We start from the raw sequence: 15,858 nt of genomic DNA on the forward strand, positions 1-15,858 counted from the left end.
GGAACAGTCAAGGCCAGGACAGGACCTGTGTCGTATGAGATATGTGTGGAAAAAGATGTAATAAAGAAACACCTGGACCAGATACAGGCCTCGGATTTGTTTCCTCATCTTAACTCAGACCAGTATGCCAAGGCCATGAAGAGTCCTCCTCGACAAACTATTCACGCCCCTTCGGCACCACTGGTGAGGACATCGGACCCGGACATGGACACAATGGATGATGCCACAGCTGTCCCCCTGCCGCCGGAGGAAAGGGGTGAACCACCCCTCAGCCGCTCATCGGAAAAGACGGGCACCTAGCCATTATATCCCCACCATGTCTGAGCTGAGGTGGAGGATCCACACCCGATGCAGAAACAAATCAGGAGACCCGTGAGTCACGAGGACCACGGGGTGGAGGGGTGGGGGGGGGGGGGGGGGGGGGGGGAGAGGTGTGTGTGTAATGAATTAAGCCAGGCCTTTGAGATTGGCCAATTAGACTATGAGTTTCCTAATTTGTGGCCACAGTAGCATTGTGAATAGCACAAATCGCTTCACAGCTCCAGGGTCCCAGGTTCGATTCCGGCTTGGGTCACTGTCTGTGCGGAGTCTGCACATCCTCCCCGTGTGTGCGTGGGTTTCCTCCGGGTGCTCCGGTTTCCTCCCACAGTCCAAAGATGTGCAAGTTAGGTGGATTGGACATGATAAATTGCCCTTAGTGTCGAAAATTGCCCTTAGTGTTGGGTTATGGGGATAGGGTGGAGGTGTTAACGTTGGATAGGGTGCTCTTTCCAGGAGCCGGTGCAGACTCGATGGGCCAAATGGCCTCCTTCTGCACTGTAAATTCTATGATAAATTCTATGATAATCAGGGAACTGTTTTCTCCGTATATAACAGGCAGTGTCAGATCCTCTGCACTCCCAGTGTAGGCAGCAAGCTGAATGCACCTGGTTGCTCGGCTGTTGGTTTTGTAAATAAAACGAATTCTGGTAAAGGGACTTTAGCCTCCGTGAACATCCTACACAAGGGCAGTAGATACCTGGAGAAACCACCACTGGAGGTTGCTCTCCAAGTCACTCACCAGCCCGACTTGCAAATATTTCTCCCTTCCTTCAACGGCACTGAGTCAAATTCCAGGAACACCCTCCCTAAGAGCACTGAGGGTGCACCTACACCACAGGGATTGCAGCTGTTCAAGAAGGCATCTCACCACCTCCTTCTGAAGGACAACGAGGGAGTGAAATAAATGCTGGGGTAACCAGCGTCGCCCACATCCCAAAAATGAATTTATAAAAACTGGTTTAGCTCCGTCAATCGAATCCCAGCCCCAGGTAACTGTCTGTGTTGAGTTTGCAAATTCTCCCCATGTCTGCATGGGTTTCACCTCCTACAACCCAAAGATGTGCAGGTTAGGTGGATTGGCAACGCTAAATTGTTCCTTAATTGGAAGAAAAAAAAATAGGGCAATCTAAATTTTTAAAAAAGGATAGCTCCTTCGAAATGCTGGCACAGGCTAGATGGGCCGAATGTTTTAATTTTGCTCAATAATTTATCTGATTGATCACTGCTCTGTGGGTGTTCACCATTCATTGAGATGGGAACAACTTTGCCCAAACTCGCTTTTCCACAACGAAAATGGTCTTTGTAGGGAACAGAGTCCAGCAACACAAAGACATTGTCGAGTATAAACATACAAGAGAAAAAGCACTAACACCCTCCACTGTGGCAGTGTGACCTTTACCTGTGGGAGTGCTCACATCACCGTTACACAGATCCTCTTCACAACACGTCACCTCACTCAGTCTTATAGAAAACGCTCCCAAACTTATCCCTTGGCAGATATTCTCAGAAACACATCCTCTGGTGGTAAGATTTTGCCCAATTCCCACTGGAAACAGAGAGAAAAGAGATTACATCTCAGTGGAGCTGCTCCTCATTAGAACGCGTTCTATTATCCACATGCTGATGAGGAAAGCACAATAACAGTTGTGTGTACATTCCACAAGATTCACCGAGGCTCCTTAGGCAGCATCTGTTTTTTGTTTGCACTGAGTGCTGAGCTTGTGGCATTTGAGTGCTACAGTGAGAGTTTGGTGACTGAGGGAGTATAAGGGTTATTTAAAGTCTAGTATTTCTTTTATTTAGTTAATTAACTTAAAAGTTGCTGTTTGGTCTATAAGAAGGTGAATTTTGAATCAGCTTTAAACAAGGTTCTACTTGGACTTACTTGCAGCTGGAGCTTGTTAATTAGTTAATTGCATTAGGCCAGTTTTTAGAAGCTAGAGTCACAGTATAAATAGGGGCTAGATACAGTGCAGACTTTGTTTGCACTGAGTGCTGAGCTTGTGGCATTTGAGTGCTACAGTGAGAGTTTGGTGACTGAGGGAGTGCTGAGCTTGTGGCATTTGAGTGCTACAGTGAGAGTTTGGTGACTGAGGGAGTGCTGAGCTTGTGGCATTTGAGTGCTACAGTGAGAGTTTGGTGACTGAGGGAGTTAGGTGAGGAGGGAGTAAGGTGCTCCTTACATTTCATTTCCTATATTTATCGAAGAGCGTGAAGGGAACCAGGAGTTTAGAGTACAGCTGACTGGGAGCAGAGCCGGAGGGCGGAGGTCCAGTTGGTCCACAGGGCAGCTAATTCTGTAAAGTAAGAGGGGATGGAGGCTAGGGCAGTTGCATGCTCCTCCTGTAGGATGTGGGTGGTGAGGGATACCACTGGTGTCCCCGCTGACTATACCTGCGGGAAGTGCACCCAACTCCAGCTCCTCAGAGACCGTGTTAAGGTACTGGAGCTGGAGGAACTTCGGATCATCCGGGAGGCAGAGGGGGTCATAGAGAAGAGTTACAGGGAGGTAGCCACACCAAAGGTACTGGACAAGAGTAGCTGGGTTACAGTCAGGGGAAAGAAAACTAACCGGCAGACAGTGCAGGGATCCCTCGTGGCCATTCCCCTTCAAAACAAGTATACCGTTTTGGATGCTGTTGGGGGGGATGACCTACCGGGGGAAGGCCCCAGCGGCCAGGTCTCTGGCACTGAGTCTGGCTCTGGGGCTCAGAAGGGAAGGGGGGAGCATAGAAAAGCAATAGTAATAGGAGATTCAATGGTTAGGGGAATAGATAGGAGATTCTGTGGTCGCGAGCGAGACTCCCGAAAGGTATGTTGCCTCCCGGGTGCCAGGGCCAGGGATGTCTCTGATCGTGTCTTCAGGATCCTGAAGGGGGAGGGTGAGCAGCCAGAAGTCGTGGTGCACATTGGTACCAACGATGTAGGTAGGAAAAAGGGTGTGGAGGTAATAAACAAGTTTAGGGAGTTAGGCTGGAAGTTAAGGGCCAGGACAGACAGAGTTGTCATCTCTGGTTTGTTGCCGGTGCCACGTGACAGCGAGGCTAGGAATAGGGAGAGAGTGCAGTTGAACACGTGGCTGCAGGAATGGTGTAGGAGGGAGGGCTTCAGGTATTTGGATAATTGGAGCGCATTCTGGGGAAGGTGGGACCTGTACAAGCAGGACGGGTTGCATCTGAACCAGAGGGGCACCAATATCCTGGGGGGGAGGTTTTCTAGTACTCTTCGGGAGGGTTTAAACTAATTTGGCAGGGGAATGGGAACCGGATCTGTAGTCCAGCAACTAAGGTAGACGATAGTCAGGACGCCAAAGCACGTGGTGATGCAGTGGGGAAGGTAAAAATGACAAAGGAGAGTACTTGCAGGCAAGGAGATGGGTTGAAGTGTGTATACTTTAATGCAAGAAGCATCAGGAATAAGGTGGGTGAACTTAAGGCATGGATCGGTACTTGGGACTACGATGTGGTGGCCATTACGGAAACTTGGACAGAAGAGGGCCAGAAATGGTTGTTGGAGGTCCCTGGTTATAGATGTGTCAACAAGATTAGGGAGGGTGGTAAAAGAGGTGGGGGGGGTGGCATTGTTAATTAGAGATAGTATAACAGCTGCAGAAAGGCAGTTCGAGGGGGATCTGCCTACTGAGGTAATATGGGTTGAAGTTAGAAATAGGAAAGGAGCAGTCACCTTGTTGGGAGTGTTCTATAGGCCCCCCAATAGCAGCAGAGATGTGGAGGAACAGATTGGGAAACAGATTCTGGAAAGGTGCAGAAGTCACAGGGTAGTAGTCATGGGCGACTTCAACTTCCCAAACATTGAGTGGAAACTCTTTAGATCAAATAGTTTGGATGGGGTAGTGTTTGTGCAGTGTGTCCAGGAAGCTTTTCTAACACAGTATGTAGATTGTCCGACCAGAGGGGAGGCCATATTGGATTTAGTACTTGGTAATGAACCAGGGCAGGTGATAGATTTGTTAGTGGGGGAGCATTTTGGAGGTAGTGACCACAATTCTGTGACTTTCACTTTAGTAATGGAGAGGGATAGGTGCGAGCAACAGGGCAAGGTTTATAATTGGGGGAAGGGTAAATACAATGCTGTCAGACAAGAATTGAAGTGCAGAAGTTGGGAACATAGGCTGTCAGGGAAGGACACAAGTGAAATGTGGAACTTGTTCAAGGATCAGGTACTGCGTGTCTCTGATATGTATGTCCCTGTCAGGCAGGGAAGAGATGGTCGAGTGAGGGAACCATGGTTGACAAGAGAGGTTGAATGTCTTGTTAAGAGGAAGAAGGAGACTTGTGTAAGGCTGAAGAAACAAGGTTCAGACAGTGCGCTGGAGGGATACAAGATAGCCAGGAGGGAACTGAAGAAAGGGATTAGGAGAGCTAAGAGAGGGCATGAAAAATCTTTGGCGGGTAGGATCAAGGAAAACCCCAAGGCCTTTTACACATACGTGAGAAATATGAGAATGACTAGAGTGAGAGTAGGTCCGATTAAGGACAGTAGCGGGAGATTGTGTATTGAGTCTGAAGAGATAGGAGAGGTCTTGAACAAGTATTTTTCTTCAGTATTTACAAATGAGAGGGGCCATATTGTTGGAGAGGACAGCGTGAAGCAGACTGATAAGCTTGAGGAGATACTTGTCAGGAAGGAAGATGTGTTGCGCGTTTTGAAAAACTTGAGGATAGACAAGTCCCCCGGGCCTGACGGGATATATCCAAGGATTCTATGGGAAGCAAGAAATGAAATTGCAGAGCCGTTGGCAATGATCTTTTCGTCCTCACTGTCAACAGGGGTGGTACCAGAGGATTGGAGAGTGGCGAATGTCGTGCCCCTGTTCAAAAAAGGGAATAGGGATAACCCTGGGAATTACAGGCCAGTTAGTCTTACTTCGGTGGTAGGCAAAGTAATGGAAAGGGTACTGAGGGATAGGATTTCTGAGCATCTGGAAAGGCATTGCTTGATTAGGGATAGTCAGCACGGATTTGTGAGGGGTAGGTCTTGCCTTACAAGTCTTATTGAATTCTTTGAGGAGGTGACCAAGCATGTGGATGAAGGTAAAGCAGTGGATGTAGTGTACATGGATTTTAGTAAGGCATTTGATAAGGTTCCCCATGGTAGGCTTATGCAGAAAGTAAGGAGGCATGGGATAGTGGGAAATTTGGCCAGTTGGATAACAAACTGGCTAACCGATAGAAGACAGAGAGTTGTGGTGGATGGCAAATATTCAGCCTGGAGCCCAGTTATCAGTGGCGTACCGCAGGGATCAGTTCTGGGTCCTCTGCTGTTTGTGATTTTCATTAACGACTTGGATGAGGGAGTTGAAGGGTGGGTCAGTAAATTTGCAGATGATACGAAGATTGGTGGAGTTGTGGATAGTGAGGAGGGCTGTTGTCGGCTTCAAAGAGACATAGATAGAATGCAGAGCTGGGCTGAGAAGTGGCAGATGGAGTTTAACCCTGACAAGTGTGAGGTTGTCCATTTTGGAAGGACAAATCTGAATGCAGAATACAGGGTTAATGGTAGGGTTCTTGGCAATGTGGAGGAGCAGAGAGATCTTGGGGTCTATGTTCATTGTTCTTTGAAAGTTGCCACTCAAGTGGATAGAGCTGTGAAGAAGGCCTATGGTGTGCTAGCATTCATTAGCAGAGGGACTGAATTTAAGAGCCGTGAGGTGATGATGCAGCTGTACAAAACCTTGGTCAGGCCACATTTGGAGTACTGTGTGCAGTTCTGGTCACCTCATTTTAGGAAGGATGTGGAAGCTTTGGAAAAGGTGCAAAGGAGATTTACCAGGATGTTGCCTGGAATGGAGAGTAGGTCATACGAGGAAAGATTGAGGGTGCTAGGCCTTTTCTCATTAGAACGGAGAAGGATGAGGGGCGACTTGATAGAGGTTTATAAGATGATCAGGGGAATAGATAGAGTAGACAGTCAGAGACTTTTTCCCCGGGTGGAACACACCATTACAAGGGGACATAAATTTAAGATAAATGGTGGAAGATATAGAGGGGATGTCAGAGGTAGGTTCTTTACCCAGAGAGTAGTGGGGGCATGGAATGCACTGCCTGTGGTAGTAGTTGAGTCGGAAAATTTATGGACCTTCAAGCGGCTATTGGATAGGTACTTGGATTAGGGTAGAATAAGGGAGTGTAGGTTAACTTCTTAAGGGCAGCACGGTAGCATTGTGGATAGCACAATTGCTTCACAGCTCCAGGGTCCCAAGTTCGATTTCGACTTGGGTCACTGTCTGTGTGGAGTCTGCACATCCTCCCCGTGACTGCGTGGGATTCCTCCGGGTACTCCGGTTTCCTCCCACAGTCCAAAGATGTGCAGGTTGGGTGGATTGGCCATGACAAATTGTCCAAAATTCTATGATTAACCTAGGACAAAAGTTCGGCGCAACATCGTGGGCCGAAGGGCCTGTTCTGTGCTGTATTTCTCTATCTATCTCAGAAACACACGGCCACCACCATCTAGAAAGACAAGGGCAGCATCTACCTGGAAACACATTACCTGAAACACATCCTGACTTGGAAATATATCGCAGTTCCTTCACTGTTGCTGGGGTAACATCCTGGAACTCCCTCCCTAACAGCACAGGGGTGTACGTACAGGGAAGGGACTGCAGCGGGTGAACAGAGGAGCTCACCATCACCTCCTCAAGGGGCAATTGGGGATGGGCAATAACTGCTAGCATAGCCAACGATGCTCACATCACCTAAATTATTTTTTTAAAACACAGGCAGGCATAACCTGGGTGAAGTTGGTCAATGGATTTAACTTAAAGGAGCAGCCTGTAGATTTCCGTCAACTTATAGGGACAGAGCAGACTGATTGGGACAAATGGGATAGAACGGGCACGATGGGCCGATGACGTGCCCTGTGCTGTATTGTTCTATTATCCTCTCTTCCTCAACAGAATTCCCTTCAAATTGGCAAGACTGAGACACACCTGAACACCAAAGAAAGCGTTTAAATTGAGTAGAGGAGAAACGGAAGAGAATGATCAAACCTACCCAATACCTCCTGTATTCCTGTCGCATTGAAACAGCGATTCTCTGCTCCCACACAATTCACTCTCCTCAGACTGTTAATGCAGGACTCGGAGGATGAGTTATAACATCCGAAACATTGCAATCCATTGACTGTGGTATTGGCAGGCTCTGAAATAGAAACACTCATTGGATAAAACCTTCAGAACCTCCTCAATACAATTTCACTGTAACACACCCAGGTTCATCTCGAAAGCTGGAAATCGGCCGCTTGTTTCCGACCCCGGCGGCTATTCGTTTCCATATGACTGCAGTGCTACAGTGCAAAGTGTAAGGTGAGGATTCGGGGCTAAATCAGGCTCCAACTCGCTATCGCCCATCTTTCCTGGATGCCAATACAATGTTTTTAGCCCAACCGTGTATAAGTGCTAGAAATCCCTGAACTCGGGATGGGAAGGGTTAAGTTGCAGGAAAACTTCACCGTTGGGGAGTGTGTGGGGTTTGAATGGTCGAGCTGGTTTGATGGGCCGAAAAGCTGAGCCCTGTTCCCAATTCGTTTCCAATTTGTTTGATGGTTCCCACGCCTTCTGTGGGACCAGGAGCAAGAATGGATATTTGATGGGAGCTGTATCTGAACTCAATGCAAGACCATTTCAAGAGTTGTCACACTAAACTCCCTCAGCTGGGACATCCAATTGATGATGTCTTGTGTTCTCATGATGACAGCTGATACATTGCACATTGCACAGAAATAAATGAATTACAAGACCGTGCATTTACATCGGGTCAAAACATAGTAACATTACCCAATCCGTACACAGGCGTGGTGTCAAACATCAAGTAGAACCAGCTTTGTGAGGGGAGTTTTGATCAAAAGCTTTGCAAAGGGCGAGGCTGCTAAAACAGTGTGGAAGTGGTGGGTGTTAATCCTGCAGTTTGGGGCCCAGACAACTGCTGAAAATTAATGCATGACACACATTCCTGAAATGTGTTCCTCAGATCCCAATTGGAATATTACTCACTGTAAACTTACCTGAAACTGTCTGATTATTGCAGCGGTCAGATTCACAGAAACTGTTGCTCTGGGAGATGGAAACCACTCCGCTGTTCAAAGAGAAGTCATTCGATGCAGTGGAACACTTTTGGCTAATTCGCCTGGTCGTTATTCCCTCTGGAAAGAAGCACAGACTGGAGTTGGAAGCTGCCGCCGGTTATTTTCCCCAAGATTCCGGCTTTGATCAATGTGACTGTGTGGAGAGTAATTCAGCTCAGTTTATCCCAGACCATTATCAATTCCTGGTCATTGGCCAAGAAACAACCTCGACTATCTCTGCCCCGCGTCCAACTCTTGTCTCGCTCTGGGGAAAGCAAAGAGCAGCGCAGGACAGAAGGAGACCATTCAGCCCATAGAGACTGTGCTGGCTCTTTCCTCCAACAATCCAGGCGGTGGTTTCCCACCTATCTGCTGCCCTTGTCCATCTCGATAGTTCTGGTCATGGGCTTGGAAGGTGCTGTCTAAGGAACCGGATGCAACATGCAGTTCAACATGCATGCTTTAAACTGGAGTTAGGGAGAGTGATGGTAGGGGCTCCAAATCTCTTTCCATCACATGGCTGACCAATGCTCCCAATGTTGGTGTCTGCCACTTCCATCTGGTGGAAGGATTTACAGGTTGTCACTCAAACCTGTTTGGTTACGTCATGCACACCCCATCCTTGGTCATCCAATCCTGGAGCTGGACTGGAAACTAAGGGCAGTGAGGCTGCGCACTGCATCACAAGACCTCCCCAATCCTCCCTCGAGTGACTGGAATCACCGGCCATGGGTTAGAAGCCAATGAAGAGAAACACCGCTACTGAATTCAATGTTTAAAAATGAGGATCTCCATTTTCATACAATCTGGAAAAGAATTGGATTGGAAAGAAACATTACCGATGATGCTTGTAGAGGAAACAGTCTGGCAGCTGGTGGTCCCAGCAGTGCAGGTTTCATCGTTAAGATTGCAGGTACCCGATGATCCAGAACATTGCAAACAGGTCAGAGATCGCACTGGAAGATGAGAGATTGAGTCAAAGTCAGTGATTTGCTGAGTTTCAATGTGTGGCTCATTAATTGAGAAACATCATTCCTATTCGGGTCAGTTCTATCCTTGCTCAAACATCTGCTACTTTCATATTACAGACACCTATGCTGATCACAATCTCAATTTACACTTCATTAACACTCATATCCCGGGAGGTTTGATAGATTGACTGAAGTTGACAGCGGTCTGTTTCGTTGGAGATTTGATTCCATCTCTTAATGTAACACTGGGCTGAGTTTATCACAATGATTTATTTATCTCGTGAGTGGTATCTGGTCAATCAGACAACAGCAGAGCCCCATTGTATAGAATGTGCAACAGAGAGGCGGCCAATCGGCCCAGCAGATTTATTCCAGATTCTGGTGCAAACAACCATCTACCCCTGGTTCTAATTTCAGTCTCTGAGTTCACCTTTCTATGCAAAAAGAAATGAAAATCGCTTATTGTCACGAGTTGGCTTCAAATGAAGTTACTGTGAAAAGCCCCTGGTCACCACATTCCGGCGCCTGTTCGGGGAGGCTGGTACGTCAATGAACCCGCACTGCTTGGTCTGCTTTAAAAGCCAGCTATGTAGCCCTATGCTAAACCAAAACCTGCCCCTCCCCAACCACGCATACACACACATACACACACCAGCGCCTCCCCCAGTTCTTCACAAGCAGCTGAAGTGAACTAATGTGGAAGGAGCTTGTGCAGAGAATTACCCCAGGAAAGGTCTATCGGGCTCAATTTCCTCATAAGGTTTTGTCCAATCCATGAACTTCGATCCCCTATTCTTCCTACATTGGCGGCCTGAATAGCTGAGGAGATCAGCTCATTAAAAAGACTGGAGAGTGAGCGGTACAGCGGGATTACTTTGGGTGGGATATTAGACAGACTGGAGAATGAGCGGTACAGCGGGATTACTCTGGGTGGGATATTAAACAGACTGGAGAGTGAGCAATACAGCGGGATTACTCTGGATGGGATATTAAACAGTCTGGAGAGTGAGTGGTACAGCGGGATTACTCTGGGTGGGATATTAAACAGTCTGGAGAGTGGGCGGTACAGCGGGATTACTCTGGGTGGGATATTAAACAGTCTGGAGAGTGAGTGGTACAGCGGGATTACTCTGGGTGGGATATTAAACAGTCTGGAGAGTGAGCGGTACAGTGGGATTACTCTGGGTGGGATATTAGGCTGGAGAGTGAGCGTTAAAGCGTGATTACTCTGAGGGATATTAAACAGACTGGAGAGTGAGCGGTACAGCGGGATTACTCTGGGTTGGATATTAAACAGACTGGAGAGTGAGCGGTCCAGCGGGATATTCTGGGTGGGATATTAGACTGCAGAGTGAGCGGTACAGCGGGATTACTCTGGTTTGGATATTAAACAGACTGGAGAGTGAGCGGTACAGCGGGATTACTCTGGGTGGGATATTAAACATTCTGGAGAGTGAGCGGTACAGTGGGATTACTCTGGGTCGGATATTAGACAGATTGGAGAGTGAGCGGTTCAGCAAGATTACTCTGTGTGGGATGTTAAACAGTCTGGAGAGTGAGCGGTACAGTGGGATTACTCTGGGTGGGAGATTAGACTGGAGAGTGTGCGGTGCAGCGGGAATACTCTCGGTGGGATATTCAACAGACTGGAGAGTGAGCGGTACAGCGGGATTACTCTGGGTGGGATATTAAACAGACTGGAGAGTGAGCGGTACAGCGGGAATACTCTCGGTGGGATATTAAACAGTCTGGAGAGTGAGCGGTACAGCGGGATTATTCTGGGTGGGATATTAAACAGACTGGAGTGTGAGCGGTACAGCTAGATTACACTGGGTGGGAAATTAAACAGTCTGCAGAGTGAGTGAGACAGAAGGATTAGACTGGAATGGGAAATTAAACAGTCTGCGGAGTGAGCGAGACAGAAGGATTAGACTGGAATGGGAAATTAAACAGCCTGGGGAGTGAGCGAGACAGAAGGATTAGACTGGAATTGAAAATTAAACAGTCTGGGGAGTGAGCGAGACAGAAGGATTAGTCTGGAATGGGAAATTAAACAGTCTGCAGAGTGAGTGAGACAGAAGGATTAGACTGGAATGGGAAATTAAACAGTCTGCAGAGTGAGTGAGACAGAAGGATTAGACTGGAATGGGAAATTAAACAGTCTGCGGAGTGAGTGAGACAGAAGGATTAGACTGGAATGGGAAATTAAACATTCTGCAGAGTGAGTGAGACAGAAGGATTAGTCTGGAATGGGAAATTAAACAGTCTGGGGAGTGACTGAGACAGAAGGATTAGACTGGACTGGGAAGAAAAATAGTCTGCGGAGTGAGTGAGACAGAAGGATTAGACTGGAATGGAAAATTAAACAGTTTGCGGAGTGAAATAGACAGAAGGATGAGACTGGAATGGGAAATTAAACAGTCTGGGGAGTGAGCGAGACAGAAGGATTAGACTGGAATGGGAAGAAAAACAGTCTGCGGAGTGAGTGAGACAGAAGGATTAGACTGGAATGGAAAATTAAACAGTTTGCGGAGTGAGATAGACAGAAGGATGAGACTGGAATGGGAAATTAAACAGTCTGGGGTGTGAGTGAGACAGAAGGATGAGACTGGAATGGGAAATTAAACAGTCTGCAGAGTGAGTGAGACAGAAGCATTAGACTGGAATGGGAAATTAAACAGTCTGCGGAGTGAGTGAGACAGAAGCATTAGACTGGAATGGGAAATTAAACAGCCTGCGGAGTGAACGAGACAGAAGGAGGAGACTGGAATGGGAAATTAAATAGCCTGGGGAGTGAGTCAGACAGAAGGATTAGAATGGAATGGGAAATTAAACAGCCTGCAGGGTGAGCGAGACGAAAGGATGTGACTGGAAGGGGAAATTTAAGAGTCTGGGGAGTGAGTGAGAAAGAAGGATTAGACTGTAATGGGAAATTAAACAGTCTGCGGAGTGAGCGAGACAGAAGGATTAGACTGAAATGGGAAATTAAACAGCCTGAGGAGTGAGCGAGACAGAAGGATGAATCTGGAATGGGAAAATGAATCGTCTGCGGAGTGAGCTGATAGAAGGATACGACTGGAATGGGAAATTAAACAGTATGCGGAGTGTGCGAGGCAGAAGGATTAGACGGGAATGGGAAATTAAACAGTCTGCAGAGTGCGTGAGGCAGAAGGATTAGACTGGAATGGGAAATTAAACAGCCTGGTGAGTGAGTGAGACAGATGGATTAGACTGGAATGGGAAATTAAACATTCTGCAGAGTGAGTGAGGCAGAAGGATTAGGCTGGAATGCGAAATTAAACAGTCTGGCGAGTGAGCGAGACAGAAGGATGTGACTGGAATGGGAAATTAAACAGTGTGGGGAGTGAGCGAGACAGAAGGATGAGACTGGAATGGGAAATTAAACAGTCTGCGTAGTGACGGAGACTGAAGGATTAGACTGGAATGGGAAATTAAACAGTCTGGAGAGGGATTGAGTCAGAAGGATTAGACTGGAATGGGAAATTAAATCAGTCTGGGGAGTGAGCGAGGTAGAAGGATTAGACTGGAATGGGAAATTAAACAGCCAGCGGAGTGAGTGAGACAGAGGGATTAGACTGGAATGGGAAATTAAATAGTCTGCGGAGTGAGTGAGATTGAAAGATTAGACTGGAATGGGAATTTGAACAATCTGCGGAGTGAGCGAGACATAAACATGAGACTGAAATGGGAAATTAAACAGCCTGAGGAGTGAGCGAGACAGAAGGATGAATCTGGAATGGGAAAATGAATCGTCTGTGGAGTGAGCTGATAGAAGGATACGACTGGAATGGGAAATTAAACAGTATGCGGAGTGTGCGAGGCAGAAGGATTAGACTGGAATGGGAAATTAAACAGTCTGCGGAGTGCGTGAGGCAGAAGGATTAGACTGGAATGGGAAATTAAGCAGTCTGCAGAGTGAGCGAGACAGAAGGATTAGTCTGGAATGGGAAATTAAACAGCCTGGGGAGTGAGTGAGACAGAAGAATGAGACTGGAATGGGAAATTAAACAGTTTTGCAGAGTGAGCGAGACAGAAGGATTAGTCTGGAATGAGAAATTAAACAGCCTGGGGAGTGAGTGAGACAGAGTAATGAGACTGGAATGGGAAATTAAACAGTCTGCAGAGTGAGCAAGACAGAATGATTAGACTGGAATGGGAAATTAAACAGTCGGCAGAGTGAGTGATACAGAAGGATGAGACTCGAATGGGAAATTAAACAGTCTGCAGAGTGAGTGAGACAGAAGGATGAGACTGGAATAGGAAATTAAAGTCTGCAGAGTGAGTGAGACAGAAGGATTAGACTGGAATGGGAAATTGAACAGTCTGCAGAGTGAGTGAGACAGAAGGATTAGACTGGAATGGGAAATTAAACAGTCTGCGGAGTGAGTGAGACAGAAGGATGAGACTGGAATGGAAAATTAAACAGTCTGCGGAGTGAGTGAGACAGAAGGATTAGACTGGAATGGGAAATTAAACAGTCTGGGGATGTGCGAGACAGAAGGATTAGACTGGAATGGTAAATTAAACAGTCTGCAGAGTGAGTGAGACAGAAGGATTAGACTGGAGTGGGAAATTAAACAGTCTGCAGAGTGAGTGAGACAGAAGGACTAGACTGGAATGGGAAATTAAACAGTCTGCGGAGTGAGTGAGACAGAAGGATTAGACTGGAATGGGAAATTAAACAGTCTGGGGATGTGCGAGACAGAAGGATTAGACTGGAATGGTAAATTAAACAGTCTGCAGAGTGAGTCAGACAGAAGGATGAGACTGGAATGGGAAATTAAACAGCCTGCGGAGTGAGTGAGACAGAAGGATGAGACTGGAATGGGAAATGAAACAGTCTGCGGAGTGAGCGAGACAGAAGGATTAGACTGGAATGGGAAATTGAACAGCCTGGGGAGTGAGCGAGACAGAAGGATTAGACTGGAATTGAAAATTAAACAGTCTGCAGAGTGAGTGAGACAGAAGGATTAGTCTGGAATGGGATATTAAACAGTCTGCAGAGTGAGTGAGACAGAAGGATTTGACTGGAATGGGAAATTAAACAGTCTGGGGAGTGTAAGACAGAAGGATTAGTTTGGAATGGGAAATTAAACAGTCTGCAGAGTGAGTTAGACAGAAGGATTAGACTGAAATGGGAAATTAAACAGCCTGGCGAGAGAGTGAGACAGAAGGGTTAGACTGGAATGGGAAATTAAACTGCCTGGGGTATGAGCGAGACAGAAGGATGAGACTGGAATGGGAATTTGAACAGTATGCGGAGTGTGCGAGACAGAAGGATTAGACTGGAATGGGAAATTAAACAGTCTGCAGAGTGAACGGGACAGAAGGATTAGACTGGAATGGGAAATTAAACAGTCTGGGGAGTGAGTGAGACAGAAGGATGAAACTTGAATGGGAAAATGAATCATCTGCGGAGTGAGCTGACAGAAGGATGAGACTGGAATGGGAAATTAAACAGTATGCAGTGTGTGCGAGACAGAATGATTCGTCTGGAATGGGAAATTAAACAGTCTGGGGAGTGAGTGAGAAAGAAGGATGAAACTGGAATGGGAAAATGAATCATCTGCGGAGTGAGCTGACAGAAGGATTAGACTGGAATGGGAAATTAAACAGTATGCGGAGTGTGCGAGACAGAAGGATTAGACTGGAATGGGAAATTAAACAGTCTGCAGAGTGAGTAAGGCAGAAGTATTAGACTGGAATGGGAAATTAAACAGCCTGGGGAGTGAGTGAGACAGAAGGATTAGACTGGAATGGGAAATCAAACAGTCTGCAGAGTGAGTGAGGCAGAAGGATTAGACTGGAATGGGAAATTAAACAGTCTGGGGAGTGAGCGAGACAGAAGGATGTGACTGGAATGGGAAATTAAACAGTCTGGGGAGTGAGCGAGACATTAGGATGAGACTGGAATGGGAAATTAAACAGTCTGCAGAGTGAGCGAGACAGAAGGATTAGTCTGGAATGGGAAATTAAACAGCCTGGGGAGTGAGTGAGACAGATGGATGAGACTGGAATGGGAAATTAAACAGTCTGCAGAGTGAGCGAGACAGAAGGATTAGACTGGAATGGGAAATTAAACAGTCGGCAGAGTGAGTGAGACAGAAGGATGAGACGCGAATTGGAAATTAAACAGTCTGCAGAGTGAGTGAGACAGAAGGATTAGACTCGAATGTGAAATTAAACAGTCTGCAGAGTGAGTGAGACAGAAGGATTAGACTGGAATGGGAAATTGAACAGTATGCGGAGTGTGCGAGACAGAAGGATTAGACTGGAATGGGAAATTAAACAGTCTGCAGAGTGAGTGAGGCAGAAGGATTAGACTGGAATGGGACATTAAATAGTCTGCAGAGTGAGTGAGACAGAAGGATTAGACTGGAATGGGAAATTAAATAGTCTGGGGAGTGAGTGAGACAGAACGATGTGACTGGAATGGGAAATTAAACAGTCTGCGGAGTGA

The 15,858-nt window shown here is 46.8% G+C and overlaps 1 protein-coding gene across 2 annotated transcripts in view; it reads right to left on the minus strand.

Moving 5' to 3' along the window:
- The window catches only part of LOC119975272 (urokinase plasminogen activator surface receptor-like), an 80,925-nt gene that overhangs the window by 50,856 nt on the left and 14,211 nt on the right, over positions 1–15,858 (minus strand). For both annotated transcript variants that reach the window (XM_038814981.1, XM_038814982.1), the window contains exons 2-5: positions 9,246–9,362; positions 8,347–8,484; positions 7,338–7,484; positions 1,721–1,867 (exon numbers count right to left, since the gene is read on the minus strand). In XM_038814981.1, the coding sequence (XP_038670909.1) occupies positions 1,721–1,867; positions 7,338–7,484; positions 8,347–8,484; positions 9,246–9,362 (549 nt within the window). The remainder of the gene's footprint in view (positions 1–1,720; positions 1,868–7,337; positions 7,485–8,346; positions 8,485–9,245; positions 9,363–15,858) is intronic.

The sequence above is a fragment of the Scyliorhinus canicula genome, chromosome 12, assembly GCF_902713615.1.
Source record: "Scyliorhinus canicula chromosome 12, sScyCan1.1, whole genome shotgun sequence".
NCBI lineage: Eukaryota > Metazoa > Chordata > Chondrichthyes > Carcharhiniformes > Scyliorhinidae > Scyliorhinus > Scyliorhinus canicula.